Here is a 23,226-nt window from a genome sequence, read left to right as displayed (position 1 = left end):
TCCACATCATGTGATATATTCCTGCCTTCTCACTCGCACACCTCGGACACTCAGAATTGGCACGCAATCCCGCTTTGTATAACACTTCCGGAGATTTATATACCCTATGCAAAATGTATAGCTGCGAGAGCCTATATGGTTCACTCAAGGATAGTCGCGGAACCCACTCCATCACCGATTCCCAGGTTTCATTTTCCATCGGCCCCACTTCTCTCTCCCACTTAGCTCTCGCCTTTATAGGGAAATCTAGCAGAAATGTGTGCATAAGGTCCTTATACAGAGTGGAAATAACTCCCCTTGTAGTACCCTCACCACACACATACTCCAACACTATATCATCTTGAACCCTGATATCAGCCTTCTTATTCTGAGCTCTAAAGGCATGTCTCATCTGCGCATACTGATATTCCCCTGCGGATCGCAAACCAAATTCTTCCTGCAATTGGGAGAAGGACTTCAATGCTTGCTGCTGGATTATCTGGTGAACAAAGCAAATTCCCTTATTCTGCCATTCCATCAATCCTCCCAGGGCTGTGTACGTTGTGCCCGGTGCTATACTCCGCAGGGGCTGTGTACGTTGTGCCCGGTGCTATACTCCTCTGGGGCTGTGTACGTTGTGCCCGGTGCTATACTGCGATTGCGCTGTGTACGTTGTGCCCGGTGCTATACTTCTCTGGGGCTGTGTACGTTGTGCCCGGTGCTATACTCCTCTGGGGCTGTGTACGTTGTGCCCGGTGCTATACTGCGATTGCGCTGTGTACGTTGTGCCCGGTGCTATACTTCTCTGGGGCTGTGTACGTTGTGCCCGGTGCTATACTCCTCTGGGGCTGTGTACGTTGTGCCCGGTGCTATACTCCTCTGGGGCTGTGTGCATTGTGCCCGGTGCTATACTCCTCTGGGGCTGTGTATGTTGTGCCCGGTGCTATACTCCTCTGGGGCTGTGTACGTTGTGCCCGGTGCTATACTTCTCTGGGGCTGTGTACGTTGTGCCCGGTGCTATACTTCTCTGGGGCTGTGTACGTTGTGCCCGGTGCTATACTCCTCTGGGGCTGTGTGCATTGTGCCCGGTGCTATACTCCTCTGGGGCTGTGTATGTTGTGCCCGGTGCTATACTCCTCTGGGGCTGTGTACGTTGTGCCCGGTGCTATACTTCTCTGGGGCTGTGTACGTTGTTCCCGGTGCTATACTCCTCTGGGGCTGTGTACGTTGTGCCCGGTGCTATACTCCTCTGGGGCTGTGTACGTTGTGCCCGGTGCTATACTTCTCTGGGGCTGTGTACGTTGTGCCCGGTGCTATACTTCTCTGGGGCTGTGTACGTTGTGCCCGGTGCTATACTCCTCTGGGGCTGTGTACGTTGTGCCCGGTGCTATACTCCTCTGGGGCTGTGTACGTTGTGCCCGATGCTATACTCCTCTGGGGCTGTGTACGTTATGCCCGGTGCTATACTCCTCTGGGGCTGTGTACGTTATGCCCGGTGCTATACTCCTCTGGGGCTGTGTGCATTGTGCCCGGTGCTATACTTCTCTGGGGCTGTGTATGTTGTGCCCGGTGCTATACTCCTCTGGGGCTGTGTACGTTATGCCCGGTGCTATACTCCTCTGGGGCTGTGTGCATTGTGCCCGGTGCTATACTTCTCTGGGGCTGTGTATGTTGTGCCCGGTGCTATACTCCTCTGGGGCTGTGTATGTTGTGCCCGGTGCTATACTCCTCTGGGGCTGTGTACGTTATGCCCGGTGCTATACTCCTCTGGGGCTGTGTACGTTGTGCCCGGTGCTATACTTCTCTGGGGCTGTGTACGTTGTGCCCGGTGCTATACTTCTCTGGGGCTGTGTACGTTGTGCCCGGTGCTATACTCCTCTGGGGCTGTGTACGTTGTGCCCGGTGCTATACTCCTCTGGGGCTGTGTACGTTGTGCCCGGTGCTATACTCCTCTGGGGCTGTGTACGTTGTGCCCGGTGCTATACTTCTCTGGGGCTGTGTACGTTGTGCCCGGTGCTATACTTCTCTGGGGCTGTGTACGTTGTGCCCGGTGCTATACTCCTCTGGGGCTGTGTACGTTGTGCCCGGTGCTATACTTCTCTGGGGCTGTGTACGTTGTGCCCGGTGCTATACTCCTCTGGGGCTGTGTACGTTGTGCCCGGTGCTATACTCCTCTGGGGCTGTGTACGTTATGCCCGGTGCTATACTCCTCTGGGGCTGTGTACGTTGTGCCCGGTGCTATACTCCTCTGGGGCTGTGTGCATTGTGCCCGGTGCTATACTTCTCTGGGGCTGTGTATGTTGTGCCCGGTGCTATACTCCTCTGGGGCTGTGTATGTTGTGCCCGGTGCTATACTCCTCTGGGGCTGTGTACGTTATGCCCGGTGCTATACTCCTCTGGGGCTGTGTACGTTGTGCCCGGTGCTATACTTCTCTGGGGCTGTGTACGTTGTGCCCGGTGCTATACTTCTCTGGGGCTGTGTACGTTGTGCCCGGTGCTATACTTCTCTGGGGCTGTGTACGTTGTGCCCGGTGCTATACTCCTCTGGGGCTGTGTACGTTGTGCCCGGTGCTATACTTCTCTGGGGCTGTGTACGTTGTGCCCGGTGCTATACTTCTCTGGGGCTGTGTACGTTGTGCCCGGTGCTATACTCCTCTGGGGCTGTGTACGTTATGCCCGGTGCTATACTCCTCTGGGGCTGTGTACGTTATGCCCGGTGCTATGCTCGTTCCTGCCTGCTGACTTCCTCATGCTATAACCCGGTCTTTCCTCAGTGGACTGTGTGCTCAGTGACTGGTCGGAGTGGAGTAAGTGCAGCGTCAGCTGTGGCGGAGGAACATCAGAGAGGACTCGGACAGTCCTGGTCGCTGCGGATCCTGGTGGACGACCCTGCTCTGCTGCCCTGAGCCTCCATCGCACCTGTAACTCCCACAACTGCACCCCAGGTATGAGCAACGCAACACAATGTCCCCCACTGCTGTGTTTGTGACATCTGGAGTTTATGTACCCGGGGGACAAAGGACAGACACCTGTGTACAAGATTCACCGATTATAGAAATTATATAGGATTGAGCAATATACAGTTAGGTCCATATATATTTGCACAGATACAACATTTTTCTAATTTTGGTTATAGACATTACCACAATGTTAAAAACAGGGTGGCACATGTTAAGGAGCTGAAACTCCTAAACCCTTCATCCAATTGTAATGTGGATCCCCTCAAATGAAAGCTGAAAGTCTGAACTTCAACTGCATCTGAATTGTGCTGTTTAAAATTCATTGTGGTAATGTCTATAACCAAAACTAGAAAAATGTCTCTGTCCAAATATATATGGACTTAACTGTAGGGGGGAGAGCGTATATAGAGGGGGAAAGCGTATGTAGAGGGGGAGAGCGTATATACTGTGTGCAGAATTATTAGGCAAGTTGTATTTTAGAGATTATTTTTATTATTGATCAACAGCTATGTTCCTAACCAACCCAAAAGACTCATAAATATCAAAGCTTAATATTTTTGGAGGTTGTAGTGGGGTTTTTAGATTTGGCTCTTAGGAGGATATCTGTTTGTGCAGGTAACTATTACTGTGCAGAATTATTAGGCAACTTAATAAAAACCAAATATATTCCCATCTCACTTGTTTATTTTCACCAGGTAAACCAATATAACTGCATAAAATTTAGAAATAAACATTTCTGACATGCAAAAAGAAAACCCCCAAAACTAGTGACCAATATAGCCCCCTTTCTTTATGATGACACTCAGCAGCCTCCATCCATAGATTCTGTCAGTTGCTTGATCTGTTTACGGCCAACATTGCGTGCAGCAGCCACCACAGCCTCCAGACACTGCTCCGAGAGGTGGACTGTTCTCCCTCCCTGTAGATCTCACGTTTTATGAGGGACCACAGGTTCTCTATGGGGTCCAGATCAGGTGTACAAGGGGGCTATGTCATTATGTTTTCTTCTTTGAGACCTTTATTGGCCAGCCATGCTGTGGAGTAGTTGGAGGCTGTGATGGAGCATTGTCCTGCATGAAAATCATGTTTTTCTTGAACGATACCGACTTCTTCCTGTACCACTGCTTGAAGAAGTCTTCCAGAAACTGGCAGTAGGTCTGGGAGTTGAGCTTCACTCCATCCTCAACCCGAAAAGGTCCCAGAAGTTCATCTTTGATACCAGCCCATACCAGTCCCCACCTCCACCTTGCTGGGTCTGAGTCGGAGTGGAGCTCTCTGCCCTTTACTGATCCGGCCTCCGGCCCATCAAGAGTCACTCTCATTTCATCAGTCCATAAAACCTTTGAAGATTCAGTCTTAAGATATTTCTTGGCCCAGTCTTGACGTTTTATCTTAGGTTTCTTGTTCACAGGTGGTCGTTTTTCAGCCTTCCTTACCTTGGCCATGTCCCTGAGTATTGCACACCTTGTGCTTTTTGTTACTCCAGTAACGTTGCAGCTCTGAAATATGGCACAACTGGTGGCAAATGGCATCTTGGCAGCTTCACGCTTGATTTTCCTCAATTCATAGGCAGTTATTTTGCGCCTTTTTTGCCCAGCACGCTTCTTGCGACCCTGTTGGCTATTTGCCATGAAACGCTTGATTGTTCGGTGATGACGCTTCAAAAATTTGGCAATTTCAAGACTGCTGCGTCCCTCTGCAAGACATCTCACAATTTTGGACTGTTGAGACCTGTTATGATTAGGTAATTCAGAACCACAATGGACCTTGAAGTTCAGAGCACACAAAGTGACCTGACAATAACCAAAAGACATAGGACGAGCTCTGAGACGTGGGAACTCTGCTGACCGCAATCCCTAATCCTATACAACCACACTAGAGGCAGCCGTGGATTGCGCCTAACGCTCCCTATGCAACTCGGCACAGCCTGAGAAACTAGCTAGGCCTAAGATAGAAAAATAAGCCTACCTTGCCTCAGAGAAATACCCCAAAGGAAAAGGCAGCCCCCCACATATAATGACTGTGAGTAGAGATGTAAATACAAACGCAGAGATGAAATAGATTTAGCAAAGTGAGGCCCAACTTACTGAACAGACCGAAGATAGGAAAGATAACTTTGCGGTCAACACAAAACCCTACAAACAACCACGCAGAGGAGCAAAAAGACCCTCCGCACCGACTAACGGTACGGCGGTGCTCCCTCTGCGTCCCAGAGCTTCCAGCAAGCCAGAAAAAACAATTAAGCAAGCTGGACAGAAAAAATAGCAAACAAAAATAACACAAGCAAAACTTAGCTTATGCAGAGCAGACAGGCCACAGGAACGATCCAGGAGGAAGCAAGACCAATACTAGAACATTGACTGGAGGCCAGGAGCAAAGCACTAGGTGGAGTTAAATAGAGCAGCACCTAACGACTTCACCCCATACCTGAGGAAGGAAACTCAGAAGCCGCAGTACCACTTGTGACCACAGGAGGGAGCTCTGCCACAGAATTCACAACAGAGACCCATTTTGCCAAAGACCCATTTTGCCAAAGAAAAGGAAGTTGCCTAATTATTAAGCACACCTTATATAGGGTTCTGATGTCATTAGACAACACCCCTCCTCATTACAGAGATGCACATCACCGGATTTACATAATTGGTAGTTGGCGCTCAGCCTGAACAGCTTGGAGTAGGACAACATGTATAAAAAGTATCATGTGATCAAAATAGAACTTGCCGAATAATTATGCACGCAGTGTATACAGGGGAAAGCGTATATAGAGGGTAGAGAGTATATAGAGGGGAGAGAGTATATAGAGGAGAGAGAGTATATAGAGGGGAGAGCGTATATAGAGGACAAAGCATATATAAAGGGGAGAAAGTATATAGATGGGAGAATGTATATAGAGGGGAGGGCGTATTCGGGGAGTGTAGAGGGGAGAGAGTATATAATAGTATATTGAGTCGAGAGCATATATATAGAGAGGAAAGTGTATAGAAAGGGGACAGCGTGCAGAGAGGGGAGAGGGAATACAAGGTGGTGTTATGGACTGACCTGGTTTGGAGTAGTGGTATTGCAACCATTAGTGTAAGCACCGGCAGGTAGCGTAGTCAGTAATAGCCATAGGTCAGGACACAGGAGCAGAAGTATTATCTTGGAATGAAGAAGCAGGTGAAAGGAAGCTTGACTAAAGACTGGTGGCTCAATAATCTTGCAAGGAAGAAAAGTGCTATGTCAGGTTTAAGTAAGGTTTACAAGCAGGGTGGAGCAAATCAGGAACTCAGGGTGGAGACAATGAGGAACAAGACAGGTACTGGTATCTGGGTTAGCCCGGTACTGTCCAGCGAGCTGAATAGCTCAGAGGGAAGAGCTGCCATCTGGTGCACAGGAGCTGCTAGGTTCAAGTCCTGACAGTACTTGCCTCCTTCCAAAATGGTCTCTGGACATCTCAATCGCTGGCTTCTCCAGGTGTCTGTGATGAAAAGCTCTTGTAAGCCTGAGTGCATGGACATTGCCCTCTGGCTCCTATGAATTATCTTCTGATCTGTGACCCCTCCATTGCCCCAAATATTGTAGTCTTCCTCCACATCTTCTAGAATCCAGAATTTCATCCACGATATACTCTTCTTCACCATGGACTTTTTCTGGGGTAGGAGGTGGCTTAGTTTTTCCTGGAAAGGGGTTCTCACTGAATGGTTTGAGTGAGGACACATGGAACACAGGGTGAATTCTCAGGCTGTATGAAGTTTTAAACAGAAAGCAACTGGGTTAATTTGTGCAAAAATTTGGAAAGGTCCTATGAATTTTTGACCCAATTTAGAAGACGATACTTTAGTTTTCAGATTTTTTGTAGAAAGCCAGACCTTGTTACCGACCTGAAGGGTAACGGGCTTTGCGATGTTTATCCGCTGTTTCTTTGTAATCTTCTTGGGCCTTTTGTAACATCTCAGCTCTTCCTGAGCTTTCTGCAACTTTTTAAGTCTGTCAGTAACAGCAGGAATCAAAGTATTCAATGGAAGATTAGGAATAAATACCGAATGCCAGCCATAGTTAGAAAAAATGGGCTTTGGGATGTAGAACTGTGCTTGGAGTTATTATAGGCAAATTCTGGTGTTGGCAGATAGTCCACCCAGTCATTCTGTAGGTAAGAAATAAAACAGCACAAGTATTGTTCAAGGGTTTGGTTATTGCTTTCAGTCTGGCCATTGGATTGTGGGTGGACGCAGTAGACAAATTGAAAGTAACTCCTAACGCTGTACCGAAGCTTTTCCAAAATCTTGATGTAAACTGAACACCTCTATCAGAAACGACATTGTGAATAATGCCATGCAGTCTGAATATCTCTATGACCACTAATTCTGCAGTTTGTTCAGGGGTAGGAATTCCTTTAGTTGGAATAAAATGGGCCATCTTGGTGAGCCGACCCACCACAACAAGGATAACAGTCATTTCTCTAGATGGAGGTAGGTCCATGATAAAATCCATTGAGATTGATTCCCAAGGCCTGGATGGAACTAGAAGAGGTTGAATGAGTCCTAGAGGAGAAGATCGTGGTGTCTTGTTCCATACACATGTTAAACAGGAGGAAACATATTTCTCCTACGCCTCATTGGGGGACACAGGACCATGGGTGTTATGCTGCTGCCACTAGGAGGACACTAAGTAAATACATAAAGAATTAACTCCTCTGCAGTATACACCCCTTGACTGGCCAGTAATGACCCAGTTCTTGCTTAGTGTCTGTAGGAGGCACTTGGGTCTGTTTTCAGACCCCACCGTTTTTATTTTTTATTTTTATTTTCTGTACATTTTTATTTTTTAATTAATGAAGTGAAGGGGGCAACTCTACTACGGGAATCTCGGGGTTCCAGGAAAAGAACCCATGCCTCGTCCCCCGTACACGCTCGAGCTTCAGCATCTGTGAGCTCATCTTCTCGCTCCCCCTCCCCCGAGGGTCGCAGCGTACATGACTCACGAGTCGGAGGAATCTTTAACCCAAGACTCCTCGATCGGTCAGGAGACACTTGACTACCTTATTGAGGCAGTCAACAAAACGCTCATGGTGGATGAGGAATCTGTATCCACTCAGAAACACGTGTCTTTTAAAAAGACTAAACGCGTCCAAAAGATATTTGCTAATCACCCTGAGTTTCAGGACATTGTCCAAAAACACAGGGAACACCCGGATAAGCGATTTCCGTCTCAAAAGGCCACGGAAGCTAAATATCCTTTCTCCAAGGACCTAATGAAGGAGTTGCTTCTCTCTCCTTCCTGCCGTATCGTGACTCGCATCCAAAACAATCCTATCTCTCTCCGACAGTTCATCGGTCAAAAACCCTTCTGACCGTCAAATTGACTACCTGGCTCGCTCAGTCTTTGAGGCATCAGGAGCAGCACTCCTTCCATCTTTTGCCGCTACCTGGGTGGCTAAGGCAATGGTTGCCTGGGCAGAGGTGTTAACCTCTACCGTTCACGACAGTAATCTTCCCCCAGAAGCGGCCAGACTCGCTAACCAGATAGCTCAGGCCGGAGACTTTGTAGTTAATACTTCCATAGATGCGGCTACTTGCGCAGCGCAAGCTGCTGCAAACGCAATCTCCATCAGGAGGGCCTTGTGGCTCCGCGATGGCCGAGCAGATTCTGCTTCTAAAAAGTTGCTGACTTCTTTGCCTTACCAAGCTGGCCGTTTATTTGAGGAGAAACTAGACCAAATCATTTCTGATGCTACCGGAGGGAAGAGTAAATTTGTTCCTCAGCAAAAACCTACCCAGCCCTTTTGGAATCAACAACAATTTCGGTTCCGGTCCTTTCGTAACAACTCCAGTTGGTCATCCACTTTCCCTGGTTCGGGATGGCGGGGAGACAGAAATCCCCAGGTCTCATACAGACCTAACCGTTACTGGAAACTGAGACCTTCTGGCCCTAAGGCATCTGCATCCCTTAAACCTTCTACACAATGACTCGTCGACGTGTCCAGCAGACACCGACAAAGTAGGCGGACGTCTTCTTTCGTTCCGTCAAAATTGGCTCTCGGTCTCGGTGACTCGCATCCAAAACAATCCTATCTCTCTCCGACAGTTCATCGGTCAAAAACCCTTCTGACCGTCAAATTGACTACCTGGCTCGCTCAGTCTTTGAGGCATCAGGAGCAGCACTCCTTCCATCTTTTGCCGCTACCTGGGTGGCTAAGGCAATGGTTGCCTGGGCAGAGGTGTTAACCTCTACCGTTCACGACAGTAATCTTCCCCCAGAAGCGGCCAGACTCGCTAACCAGATAGCTCAGGCCGGAGACTTCGTAGTTAATACTTCCATAGATGCGGCTACTTGCGCAGCGCAAGCTGCTGCAAACACAATCTCCATCAGGAGGGCCTTGTGGCTCCGCGATGGCCGAGCAGATTCTGCTTCTAAAAAGTTGCTGACTTCTTTGCCTTACCAAGCTGGCCGTTTATTTGGGGAGAAACTAGACCAAATCATTTCTGATGCTACCGGAGGGAAGAGTAAATTTGTTCCTCAGCAAAAACGTACCCGGCCCTTTTTGAATCAACAACAATTTCGGTTCCGGTCCTTTCGTAACAACTCCAGTTGGTCATCCACTTTCCCTGGTTCGGGATGGCAGGGAGACAGAAATCCCCAGGTCTCATACAGACCTAACCGTTACTGGAAACTGAGACCTTCTGGCCCTAAGGCATCTGCATCCCTTAAACCTTCTACACAATGACTCGTCGACGTGTCCAGCAGACACCGACAAAGTAGGCGGACGTCTTCTTTCGTTCCGTCAAAATTGGCTCTCGGTCGTTCACGACGAGTGGGTCAGAGAGCTCATGTCCTCCGGATACAAAATCGAGTTTTCTTCCATTCCCCCCCCCCATGCTTCTTCCAGTCCTCTCCCCCAAATCAAGAGCGTTACATCTTCTTCAGGCCATACAGGTGCTTTGAAGGGACGGTGTCATCGTTCCGGTCCCTCGAGACCAAAGGATCAGGGGGTTTTACTCAAACCTATTCGTGGTCCCAAAGAAGGATGACACCCAGGACAACATCTGCAAAGAGTTTGTATGTTCTCTCCGTGTTTGCGTGGGTTTCCTCCGGGTTCTCCAGTTTCCTCCCACATTCCAAAGGCATACTGATAGGGAATTTAGATTGTGAGCCCCATCGGGGACAGCGATGATGTGTGCAAACTGTAAAGCGCTGCGGAATATGTTAGCGCTATATAAAAATAAAGATTATTATTATTAAGGATGGGACTCTACGGCCCATACTGGGCCTCAAGCTGTTAAAAAAGTTTGTACGAGTTCGACACTTCAGGATGGACTCGCTTTGTTCCATTGTCACGTCCCTGGAAAAAGGAGAGTTCCTTGCATCCATAGACATCAAGGATGCTTATCTCCACATCCCGATTTTTCCCTCTCATCAGCAGTTCCTGTGCTTCCCAGTCCAGGACGAACATTTCCAGTTTGTGGCCTTGCCCTTCGGACTCGCCACTGCCCACAGAGTCTTCACGAAGGTCACAGCAGCTGTCATGGCCATTCTTCACGCTTGGGGAGTGGTAGTTCATCCGTATCTGGATAGCAGAGGAAATTGCAGAACCACTAGCCAGAATCTTTGTAAATTCCCAGAGATCAGGAGAGGTCCCAGAAGACTGGAGAAGAGCAAATGTTGTCCCTATATTCAAAAAAGGAAAGATAAAGGAGCCAGGAAATTACAGGCCAGTGAGCGTTACTTCATTACCAGGAAAGATCTCTGAACAAATTAGAACAGCATGTATGTAAGCATTTGGATAAAAATGCATTGATTAACCAGAGCCAGCATGGGTTTGTAGCAAACAAGTCATGCCAGACTAATCTAATTTCCTACTATGATGGAACCACTGACTAGGTGGATCAGGGAAATGCGGTAGATATAGTATATTTCGACTTCAGCAAAGCATTTAGTAAAGTATCTAATACTATCTTTATTGAAAAAATGACCAAGTATGGGATTAGCAAGGCTACGGTTAGGTGGATTCATAACTGGCTCATTGATCGTACTAAAAGAGTGGTAATAAATGGCTGCACATCAAATTGGAAGAGTGTTTCAAGTGGGGTACCACAAGGCTCTGTTCTGGCCCCAGTGTTACATGTGGGAACCACAAGGCTCTGTTCTGGCCCCAGTGTTACAAGTGGGGAACCACAAGGCTCTGTCCTGGCCCCAGTGTACAAGTGGGGTACCACAAGGCTCTGTCCTGGCCCCAGTGTTACAAGTGGGGTGCCACAAGGCTCTGTCCCGGCCCCAGTATTACAAGTGGGGAACCACAAGGCTCTGTCCTGGCCCCAGTGTTACAAGTGGGGTGCCACAAGGCTCTGTCCCGGCCCCAGTATTACAAGTGGGGAACCACAAGGCTCTGTCCTGGCCGCAGTGTACAAGTGTGGTACCACAAGGCTCTGTCCTGGCCCCAGTGTTACAAGTGGGGTAACACAAGGCTCTGTCCCGGCCCCAGTGTTACAAGTGGGGAGCCACAAGGCTCTGTCCTGGCCCCAGTGTTACAAGTGGGGTGCCACAAGGCTCTGTCCCGGCCCCAGTGTTGTTCAACATTTTTATAAAAGATCTAGATAAGGGAACTGAAGGTAAACTAATCAAATTTGCAGATGATGCAAAGATAGGAGGGAAAGCTAACACTAGAGAAGATCGAGAAAGGATTCAGAAGGATGTACATAAGCTTGAACAGTGGGCAGTGACTAATAGAATGGTATTTAATAGGGAGAAATTCAAGATTCTACATCTGGGCTGGAAAAACAAAAATGATGTCTACAGAATGGGAGGAATAGAACTAAGCAACAGCATGTGTAAAAAAGACTTGCGGAAAACTAATAGATCACAGACTGCACATGAGTCAACGGTGTGCTGGAGCAGTAAAAAAAAAAGCAAACACAGTTCTAGGATGTATTAAGAGAAGCATAGAGCCTAGATCACGTGCAGTAATTATCCTCCTCTACTCCTCCTTGGTCAGACCTCATTTGGAATACAGGGTTCAGTACTGGGCTCCACATTATATAAAAGACATTGAAAAACTGGAGCAAGTTCAGAGACGAGCGACCAGGATGGTGAGCGGACTGCAAAGTATGTCCTATGAGGAACGGTTACAGGATTTGGGAATGTTTAGCTGCAAAAAAGAAGAGGAGACTTAATAGCTGTGTACAAATATCTGAAGGGCTGTCACAGTGTAGAGGGATCATCATTATTCTCATTTGCACAAGGAAACAAGAGAAGCAATGGAATGAAACTGAAAGAAGATACAGATTAGATATTAGAAAAAACTTTTTGACATTGAGGGTGATCAATGAGTGGAACAGGCGGCTACGAGAGGTGGTGAGTTCTCCTTCAATGGAAGTCTTCACACAGAGACTGGACGGATATCTGTCTGAGATGGTTTAGTGAATCCTGCTTTGAGCCGGGGGTTGGACACGAGGACCCTGGAGGTCAGTTCCAGCTCCAACATTCTATGATTCTATAAGGCTATGTGCACACGCTGTGGATTACTCTGCAGATTTTTCCGGACTGATTTTGGTAAATTACTGCGGATTTACTGCGTTTTTTGTTCGGATTCCACCTTCGGTTTTACACCTGCGGATTCCTATTATGGAGCATGTGTAAACCGCTGCAGAATCCGCACAAAGAATTGACATGCTGCAGAATAAACAACGCTACGTTTCCGCCCAGTTTTTTCCACACCATGTGCTCTGCGGATTTTGTTTTCCATAGGTTCACATTGTACTGTAAACACATGGAAAACTGCTGTGAATCTGCAGCGACCAATCCGCTGCGGATCCGCAGCAAAATCCGCAACGTGTGAACATATACTGAGGACTAAGGGTATGTGCACACGTCAGGTTTTTTGTGCAGAATTTTCCTGAGATTTTCCTGAGGAGAAATTGGCACCACTCCCAGGAAAACCGCATGCGTTTTTTGTGCGTTTTTTATGCGTTTTTTATGCGTTTTTTATGCGTTTTTTTACATGCGTTTTTTGTGCGTTTTTTATGCGTTTTTTACAGCAGTAAAGTTGGTTGAAAAAAAAAAAAAAAACATGAGCTCATTTCCTGGTCCAACCCCTCTTCACCATTTAGCTTCCTTGTTGAATTCAAGATGCCGCACCATCGTCTAACTCCAGAACAGAACTGCCTACTGTTGCATACGGCACTACTTTTGCTGCACCACTACAGCGAGCTGGTAAGAAAATGTCATTAGATGTGAACACTTTCCGTATTAGGCTGGGTTCACAATGTGTACAGCAGCCCGTTCAACACATACGTTCACGGTCTGCTGCAACGCAAGTGCTGACTTTGGCACATCACTAACGCAGATGGAGCATCTGCTAGCTACATCTGCGCTAGCAGTGACAGACCCGGAAACGCTGCAGTCAGAGTCTAGAGGTCCGACCGTCACTCAAATGACGGCACATGGCTAGTGATGTCAGACATAGGAGTCAATTGTGGCGCTAGCGGACTACGTTTCACCGCATTATGCAGCGGTGTTACGAAGTCCGTCAAAACGGACTGGGGGAACGCAATGTGAACCCAGCCTTGCCAGCTGTATAACATGTGTTGTACAGTTCCATGTAATAACACATACTATATTCTCCCATAGGAGCAATCGCGGAGAAGAAGGGATAGACGGCAAAAAAGGATGTGGGTTCATCCCATCATTCATGAACGGGAGGAAAAGGGACACTTCCATGTTCTTTATCGTGATTTAAGGAGGTAAGATATAGTGAGAAATTGTATGTTGACAGCTGTGTTTCTTTGTACCTTTTTTTGATATATACAACATACATTATGTGTGTGTTTAAAATTAAAGTTTTATGTTCCTTTTTATTTTCAGCTTTCCAGATAAATTTTCTCAGTTTTGCCGTCTTTCCATTGAGGCATTTGATCGTCTTCTAATTCTTCTTGGTCCACACCTCACTTACGAAGATACGGTCATGCGAAGAGCGATCTCTGCAGAAGAAAGGCTGCTCATCACCTTGCGGTAAGGCCTTGCTGCTAGTGCACCCCTAAATGCTGCCACAAATGCTGCCTGTTTAATCCGTAATGCTGCCGCTATGCTGCGAGTGCCCCCATAATGCTGCCAGTTTCCCTCATAATGCTGCCGCTATGCTGCGAGTGCACCGTTTCCCTCATAATGCTGCCCCAATGCTGCGAGTGTACCGTTTACCTCATAATGCTGCCCCAATGCTGCGAGTGTACCGTTTACCTCATAATGCTGCCCCAATGCTGCGAGTGCACCCTGTTTCCCTCATAATGCTGCTGCAATGCTGCCTGTGTCCCCATAACGCTAGTGGCCATGATGTGGATGTTTTATCTTGCAACACAATTTGTGTTGGTAGGTTTTCTAAATTTTTTTTTTTCTTTCTTCAGGTTTTTAGCCACAGGAGAGAGCTATACATCCCTGCACCTCCAATTTAGGGTTGGCAAATCGACCATCTCGCAAATTGTACGGTGCACATGTACCGTCATCTGGCAGAAGTTGCGGCCCATCGTGATGCCTTGCCCAACCGAGGAGACTTGGCTGCAGGTTGCAGCAGGCTTTCAAACTGTGGCCAATTTCCCCAACTGCGTAGGTGCTGTTGATGGTAAACATGTGAGAGTGCTAAAGCCACCAAGATCAGGATCACGCTTCTTTAATTATAAGAAGTATTTTTCAGTGGTCTTGATGGCGGTGGCTGACGCACATTACAAGTTTGTTGCCATCGACGTTGGTGCCTATGGTAGTACTGGGGATTCTCGGGTGTTGCAATCATCACAGATTGGACTTCAAATTCTTCGAGATGGCGGCACGCTCCCAGCCCCTAGACCTTTGCCAGGTTCCACACATCCAGTACCCTTTGTGATGGTATCGGATGAGGCATTTCCCTTGAAGCCCCATCTGCTGCGCCCATACCCACGAAGAGCACTGGATGACCGGCGGAGGATTTTTAATTATAGGCTGAGCCGTGCACGAAGATATGTGGAATGTACCTTCGGGATCATGTGTAGTCGGTGGAGGATCTTTCACACTGCCATCCAGTTAGATCCGGAGACCGTGGACACTGTGATAAAGGCATGCTGTGTGCTCCACAACTATGCTCGTGAATACAGCACTGAGGTAGTTGAGGAATTACAGGTGTCAGAATTAGATGCAGTGGACAACTTTGGTCAAGGAAGGCAATGTAACACGGGTGTGCGTGTGAGAGAAACCTTTGCAGACTACTTCATGAGTCCTGAAGGTGCCGTGCACTGGCAATACTCTTGTGCCGGTGTTGAGCTGCCAGAACTGCAGAGAAGATCTGATGCCTAAACAGAATCAAGGCCCAAGACTGGACGTGAGATATAACAGCACAGAACATATGACGGCGGAACCCTATCCACTAATGAACCAGTCTGTACGGCACAGATGCTAACACCTGTGAAAATGTGAGGCATAATCCCTATCAACCGTCGCCAAATCCCTATCTACCAAGGCCCCTTTTTAATTAATCTAATTGTAAACATTGCTAATAAATAAAAAATATTATTTAAACAATAATCGTTTCCATGTTGTTATTGTTTACCGTTGCTTAATCAGATCCCATTTCCGAGCTTCTTATTTTTATGATAATAAGAAATCTGAGTAGTTAAAATAATTTTTTTTAATAAAGTTAAAGAAAAATTAATTACATTAAGAAACTTTTTTTAATGTATATGAACTTACATTTTATAACAAAACTTAAAGGGAACCTGTCACCCCAAAAATCACGGGTGAGGTAAGCCCACTTCTGTAATGCTGTAGATAAGCCCCCGATGTTATCAGAAAAAGGAGAAAAAGACGTTATGTTATACTCAACCACAGGCGCTCTCGCTGCTGGTCAGGTCAGATTGGCGTCTCCGGTCCGCTGCGGCCTGACCTGACCAGCAGCGAAAGCGCCTGTGGTTGAGTATAACATAACGTCTTTTTCTCCTTTTTCTGATAACATCGGGGGCTTATCTACAGCATTACAGAATGCTGTAGATAAGCCCCTGATGACGGTGGGCTTACCTCACCCGCGATTTTCGTGGTGACAGGTTCCCTTAAAGAACTTTTGTAAGATTTGGTCATGAACACAACGGTTTAACATTCAGTACACTTCCGTCTCTACTGAAATAGGATGAGATATCGAAACTCAAAATTGATGGTATTCCGGTTGGTAGCCCATATCATTAAATAAGTCAGGTTGGGAGTAGACACTGCTATTGGGCATACTGGAACGATGGCCAGTTGAACTAGGTAAAGGTGTATGGCCACTGTACGCATCTACTTGATTGGCCCTGTATGTTGCCGCCTGTCCGTAACGCTGCGATGCAGCAGCTGGTGGTGGTGGTGGTGGAGGCATAATGGGGTTGCTGAAAATGTTGAAAATACCCGTCATTACTTGTGGAGCAGGGGGTAGGGTTGGTGTGTCATCAATTGCCATTAACAGACAATTGACAGCTGTAACGAACATTTGCTGCTTGTCCCGTGGCAGTGTTCTAACACGGTCTGCCAAAAATGACCCAAATTTGTCATGCTCATCTTGCTTAGAAGAATTATCAAGAAGATTGAGCGTTTTACTCGTTAATTGTTCTATAATTTGACCTTGTTTGGTCTTCTTTTGCACCGGTCTTTTCACTGCCACGGGACGGACAGAAGCAGCCCCCCTCCCCATGTGCCTCGACACACCGCCACCAGAGTTTGCACCAGCGTCAGAGGAAGTAGAAGTAGTGGTATTTGCTGCAACGTCCTGTTCTCCAAGGGAATCACTTATTTCGTGTGACCTTCCGGACAAAGACATGTTCCCCGGAGATTCTTGGCTGTTCATTATGCAGTCTTCTACTTCCTCTCCAATACTGTCCACCGTGGTGTCACCATCGGTAAGGTCCGGAGGTGTTTGGGCAGAGATGTTGCTTTCGGTTCTGCAGACCCAAAAATAAAACAAAGGTTACAAAAATACAAATCATTACGTGAAGCAACACTATTTATTTATATTATCTACCTCCTCAAACTCCGGCTTCCCAATATGAACTTCAGCTGGTCTCCATAGGGCACCCTCTTCCTTGGCGGCGAGCTGCCACTCGGAGTCTTGAGTGATTTAAGATATCTGTCTGTGACAGACCGCCATCTCGTCTTCACATCGCCCACTGCAAATTTAAAATTTTTAAATAAAACATTACAAATCCATTCTTCTTCCTTTTTTTAAAAAAAGGAAATAAATTTATACTTACAAATCTGTGTTTGCTGCTGTGTTGGGAGATTCGGCCACTCTGGAAAGAGAGCGGTTACTATTTTGGGCCAGGCATCACGTTTTGCCCCCTTGTATTTTTCACTTGACCGGTCCCAGACCTCAGGGTGTTGTTCAATCTTCATAAAAAAGGACAACAAGTAAAAAAAATTGAAATTAATTGTGGCCAACAATAAATACACGGTTATGTAAATTTGCATATTTTAGATATAGTAGCATACATCGCAGCAACATAACATAGTGACCAGCCACGTAGTATATTGCACAGGCACTTAGTATATTGGCCAGCCATGAAGTATATTGCCCATCCACGTACTATATATTACCCATCCACGTAGTATATTCCACGTAGTATATTGCCCTACGTTGATGGCCAATATACTACGTGAATGGGCAATATACTATGTGGATGGGCAATATACTATGTGGATGGGCAATATACTACGTGGAATATACTACGTGGATGGCCAATATACTACGTGAATGGGCAATATACTACGTGGATGGGCAATGTACTACGTGGATGGCCAATATACTACGTGAATGGGCAATATACTACGTGAATGGGCAATATACTATGTGGATGGGCAATATACTACGTGGAATATACTACGTGGATGGCCAATATACTACGTGAATGGGCAATATAGTACGTGGATGGGCAATATACTACGTGGAATATACTACGTGGATGGCCAATATACTACGTGAATGGGCAATATAGTACGTGGATGGGCAATATACTACGTGGAATATACTACGTGGATGGCCAATATACTACGTGAATGGGCAATATACTACGTGAATGGGCAATATACTATGTGGATGGGCAATATACTACGTGGAATATACTACGTGGATGGCCAATATACTACGTGAATGGGCAATATACTACGTGGATGGGCAATGTACTACGTGAATGGCCAATATACTACGTGAATGGGTAATATACTACGTGAATGGGCAATATACTACGTGGATGGGCAATATACTACGTGGAATATACTATGTGGATGGCCAATATACTACGTGAATGGGCAATATACTATGTGGATGGGCAATATACTACGTGGAATATACTATGTGGATGGCCAATATACTACGTGAATGGGCAATATACTCCGTGGATGGGCAATATACTACGTGGATGGCCAATATACTACGTGGATGGGCAATATACAAAATATAGTATATTGCCCATCCATTTTGTATATTGCCCAGCCACATAGTATATTGACCATCCACGTAGTATATTACCCATTCACGTAGTATATTGCCCCGCCACGTAGTATATTGCCCATCCACATAGTATATTACCCATTGACGTACTATATTGCCCATCCACATAATATATTACCCATTCACATACTATATTGCCCATCCACGTAGTATATTACCCATTGACGTAGGATATTGCCCATCCACATAATATATTACCCATTCACATACTATATTGCCCATCCACGTAGTATATTACCCATTCACGTAGTATATTGCCCAGCCACGTAGTATATTGCCCAGCCACGTAGTGTTTTAATGAAATAAAGACACCGAGTTTTTGACCATATTTTATTATTTTTGGTATTGGAAGGGTTAAAAAAAAATGGTTTACAATGGAACAGGTGCAATTGCACCTGTCCCATTGTAAACATTACTGCAGATGACATATATCATCTCTGCGCAGCCTCACCGGCTGAACGGAGATGAACTGATAGCATGGGAAAATTTTCCCACGCTCCAGCGTTCACCTCCGGTCAGCCGGGGAGTCCGCGCAGCTGCAGTGACTGCCGAACGAGTTCCCCCGAACAGCGCGAGCTGCGTTCGGGAGAACTCGGTATACAGTGAACGGGATCGCTTTACGATCCCGTTCATTGTATCGGCGGCCGCGGTTTAGAGCAGCCGCATGTTATGTGGCTGCTCTAAACTCCAGATCATCGTGGGACAATCGTTTAATTGGATGCTGCGGAGGGTAGGTATACGTTGTGGTTTGTTATTTTAATTTTTTCTGACAAGGGAATCGTGGAATTGGGCGTTTAGGTGAGTATGGTTTTTTTTTTTTTTTTATTTTAGGTGGCGATCGCCGGGGACAGGTAATTATAAGGTAACCACTGGCCACCAATGAAATTGTACTTTTTATTATTATTTATTCCACTGTCCACCAATGAAAATAAATAATAATTTACATATCCGTTCCACTGGCCACCAATGATAATTATTAAACACTGGCCACCAATGATAATACACTGGCCACCAATGTAAATAATTATACACTGGCCACCAATGATCATACACTGGCCACCAATGACAATTAAGTTTAGGGGAGAATAGGGGTATATAACTAAGTTTATTAGGGGAATGGGCCCGTAACCACTGTTCACCAATGACCATAGGGGACATTTCATGGGGGAAATAGTACATTGCAGCAGGGACAGTTGGATGGGAAATACTGCTCCCATCGAGCTGAGCCTGCTGCAACGACTTGGAGGGAACAGACATCGGCCGATGAGACTAGTCTCATCGGCCGCTGTCCGAACACACGCACACACATAGATACACATACACACACATATATACACATATACACACACACTTACCACACTTATCATCTGCACCACATCCAGCCTCATCCGATCATACCCCTCCATGTCGGCAGCCATAATACAGGAAGACGGGAATGGTGAGTTTCCTCTTCCTGGATTATGGGATGGGCATGAAATGGCATGATGGGATAGATGGCATGTCACTTCCTGTAGTTTTTCAGGAAATAAACGCTAGAAATCCGCAAATTTTAATATGATTGCGGATTTCTAGCGTTTCAATACAAGTCAATGCATGCGGGAAATCAGCGATTCCGCAAAAATAATGAACATGTTGCTTCTTTTTCCGCAATTCGTTTTTTTTGCGGAAAAAAACGCTACATTGGCACAATTTTTGCGGATTCAATACAAAAGATTGGGAGCCTTATGTTAGCGTTTTTTTCACGTTTTTATCGCGATTTTATTGCGTTAAAAACGCGAAAAAAACGCAAAAAAACCTGAACGTGTGCACATAGCCTTAGGGCACATTTGTTGCTCGAAACGCGTCCAGTCGGGTGCTGGTTGCTCTCCTTTACCCACTATGCCGGTCATGTCTCAGCAGCATTTTAATGTGAACTAATAAAGTTTTTTACATTTTATTCCTGGAGCTGGATCCACATTTCCTTTCTCTAAACGTGTGAACATAGCCTGACTCTATGTTGCTGCCACTTTTCTGCAGTCACCGGAGGGTTTTGAGCACCTGCCTCTTCAAGAATCTGGTGGCAGACGGTCACAGCTGTAGTCAGTTATACGTGTCAAAAAGGGCTGCGCAGCACTCCTCTATTGATGGGTGCACGAATAGGATACTACACCGCAATGATATGAAAAATAAATGTGGCACTCCAATTTTGAATGCAGAAAAACGAAAATCCTTTATGGATATAGGTACATCCACTGTATGGCAAACGTTTTGACGTTTCGGCCAACAATCAGGCCTTCATCAGAAATTGTCTTCTAATCTTGATACATACAGGTCATTTTCAGTTGAACATTGGAATGTTCCTGGAACCAGTCTCACTAGGCGCTGAGGCAATGCGCTGCCGTGCAGGGGATATGGCGACGATATCAATGTACCTGTATCAATAAAGCATTTTCTTTTTTTCTGTATTCAAAATTGGAGTGCCAAATTTATTTTTCATATCATTGCGGTGTAGTCAGTTACAGTTTCCTCCTTCTTCCAGGTTGTCGTAGTGCGGCCGGTGACGGCTTCTTCTTCTTTCTTCTGCCTCGTCCAGGTAGTTTAGAGCAGGGGTCCCCAACTCCAGTCCTCAAGGCCCACCAACAGGTCATGTTTTCAGGATTTCCTTTGCATTGCACAGGTGATGCAATTATTACCTGGGCAAGACTAAGGAAATCCTGAAAACATGACATGTTGGTGGGCCTTGAGGACTGGAGTTGGGGACCTCTGGTTTAGAGGAGCCAGTGACAGTATCTGTTGTAGCAGAGCCAGTTAGGACAGGATTACGTTCTTGCTCTGCAGGATATGATGCAGCTGCCTAGCTTCTTGAGAGTTTGGCTGACCATGTGAGTTTTTGCACAAAAAAAGTCAAAGAAAAAAGTCAGATAAAAATTAAGAGCAAAAATCATAAACCGCAGACATTTTGAAGAATTTAGTATATAAATTGGCAACAAATACCACAAGCTAAAAATCTGAAAACTGACTTTAAAAAACCTGCAAATGATGAGACGGCCCATTGTTTTGCCCACTAAATCCCTGTTTCATATGCACTCGACTCCATGGTGAAATTATGTTCTTTCCATTTATGGATTATGGCCCCGACAGCACTCATTGGAAACTTCGGTAGTTTAGAAATTCTTATGTAACCAATGCCATCAGAATGTTTTACCTCAATAAGGTTGTGAATGTCTTGAGATTGCTCACTGATGTTACCCATGATGCAATTTTTCACGTGTTGTACCTTGGTAACTAGACTCCTTTTTATCGGTCATCAGTTGGACCTGCTGATATTATATGTCACTAAGTGGCAGGATTACTTTGTAATTACTGATCGATCTCAGCCGGTGTCAGGACTATCTGTGAATTTTTGCTCCTCTCTCTCTTTATGCATTCAGTACTTTTGCTGGTGTCATTTCTCATTATTAATATAATTTATGGACATCTATGGTAGTATATACTATATATCATGTCCCCTCCACCAGGTTGCAGTTTGTATATGTAGTGCAGTATATATACTGTATGTGTGCATTTATCCTTCATATATAAGGTTTTCTCCCACAGGCCAGTAGATATAAAATCTCCAGTGGAGTCAATGCTGCAGAGTCAGGAGCTTCCGACAAGGAAGGGTTAATGTTGGTTTTCTTTCCTATGACTTTTGTACAGAACTGTGAGTGTATGTTATGATATATTCGCCCTTTGTGTATAATCCCCCCCAGGCTGCCCCGGCGATCAAATCTTCAGCAGTTGTGCCAGTTCTTGCCCCCGCACCTGTGCCGACCTCCGACCCGAGACCCTGTGCATCAGTGATGCCTGTGAGCCCGGCTGCTCATGCCCCCCAGGAAAGGTGGGTGACGAGGATATGGGGGCTCTGGTGTATATAGATATATACAGTGACATGTAAAAGTCTGTGCACCCCTGGGAAAAATTACTGTTATTGTGAACAGTAAAGCAAGTTGAAGCTGAAATTATCTAAAAGGCCTAAAGTTACAGAGGACACATTTCCTTTGTATTTTAGGCAAAAATATATATTTTCATCTTTATCATCTTAAAAAATTACATAAAGGAAAATGGGCAAAAGTTTATGCACCCTGCATAGTTAGTGCCTAGTAGCGCCCCCTTTTGCCAGTATCACAGCGTGTAATCGCTTTTTGTAGCCGGACAAGAGGCTTCCTATTCTTGTTTGAGGGATTTTGATCCATTCTTCCTTGGAGAATTCCTCCCATTCTGTGAGATTCCTGGGCGTCTTGCTTCTTCTGCTATTTTGAGGTCTTGCCACAGATTTTCAATGATGTTCAGATCAGGGGACTGTGAGGGCCATTGTAAACAGGGCAGATAAGTATGCCTGTGCATGAGCATGATGCCGGGGAGCCTGTGAAGCAAGCAGGAGGGCGGCATCACAAGAAGATGGGAGGCGCCGGACCAGTACCTGCGACACCCATTGGACCAGACCGCCCAGCAGGTGGGTATAATAAAAGTTATTTGTCTTCTTTTGCAGGTCAGATCGGGGGCTTATCTGCAGCATTATACAATGCTGTAGATAAGCCCTTAAATGCGGTGGCCGTAACTCGTATTGGCCAAACCTGGTGACAGGTTCCCTTTAAGTATAAAAAGAGGTTATATGCCTCTGTAACAAGAGACAGATTTTCAGCCAATACATCCAAAGGACCAAAGACTCTTTATCGGGCAGCGCCCAAGACATCATGGCTCCATCACGAGGGACACAGATTTGACATTCTACAGGATGCCAGTTTAGGGGACCACGACCCCGGCTGGAAGAATACAGATCTGCTCCATTGACCATCGCTG

General features: G+C 46.0%; 3 protein-coding genes across 3 annotated transcripts in view; 2 read left to right on the top strand and 1 right to left on the bottom strand.

Annotated features, from left to right (window-relative positions):
- Nucleotides 1-23,226, top strand: part of LOC138642333 (SCO-spondin-like) — a 410,056-nt gene that overhangs the window by 362,293 nt on the left and 24,537 nt on the right. Inside the window, exons 98-99 of the mRNA XM_069730432.1 lie at nt 2,754-2,924; nt 22,137-22,264. Coding sequence (XP_069586533.1) covers nt 2,754-2,924; nt 22,137-22,264 — 299 coding nt within the window. The remainder of the gene's footprint in view (nt 1-2,753; nt 2,925-22,136; nt 22,265-23,226) is intronic.
- LOC138641587 (uncharacterized) lies at nt 13,010-15,458 on the top strand. The gene is made up of 4 exons (XM_069729081.1): nt 13,010-13,124; nt 13,542-13,654; nt 13,776-13,922; nt 14,312-15,458. Exons 1-4 carry the CDS (start codon nt 13,041-13,043, stop codon nt 15,228-15,230), a joined length of 1,263 nt encoding a protein of 420 aa, XP_069585182.1. The 5' UTR covers nt 13,010-13,040; the 3' UTR covers nt 15,231-15,458.
- LOC138641588 (uncharacterized) lies at nt 15,924-17,456 on the bottom strand. Its single transcript, XM_069729082.1, has 3 exons — nt 17,150-17,456; nt 16,921-17,065; nt 15,924-16,840 (listed from the first exon to the last, which is right to left on the bottom strand). The coding sequence occupies exons 1-3, from the start codon at nt 17,364-17,366 to the stop codon at nt 16,072-16,074; spliced, it is 1,131 nt and encodes a 376-aa protein (XP_069585183.1). The 5' UTR covers nt 17,367-17,456; the 3' UTR covers nt 15,924-16,071.

This window comes from Ranitomeya imitator, chromosome 6 (assembly GCF_032444005.1).
Source record: "Ranitomeya imitator isolate aRanImi1 chromosome 6, aRanImi1.pri, whole genome shotgun sequence".
NCBI lineage: Eukaryota > Metazoa > Chordata > Amphibia > Anura > Dendrobatidae > Ranitomeya > Ranitomeya imitator.
The sequence above is the reverse complement of the archived record's forward strand: the minus strand, read 5'-3'. Positions and strand labels throughout refer to the sequence as shown.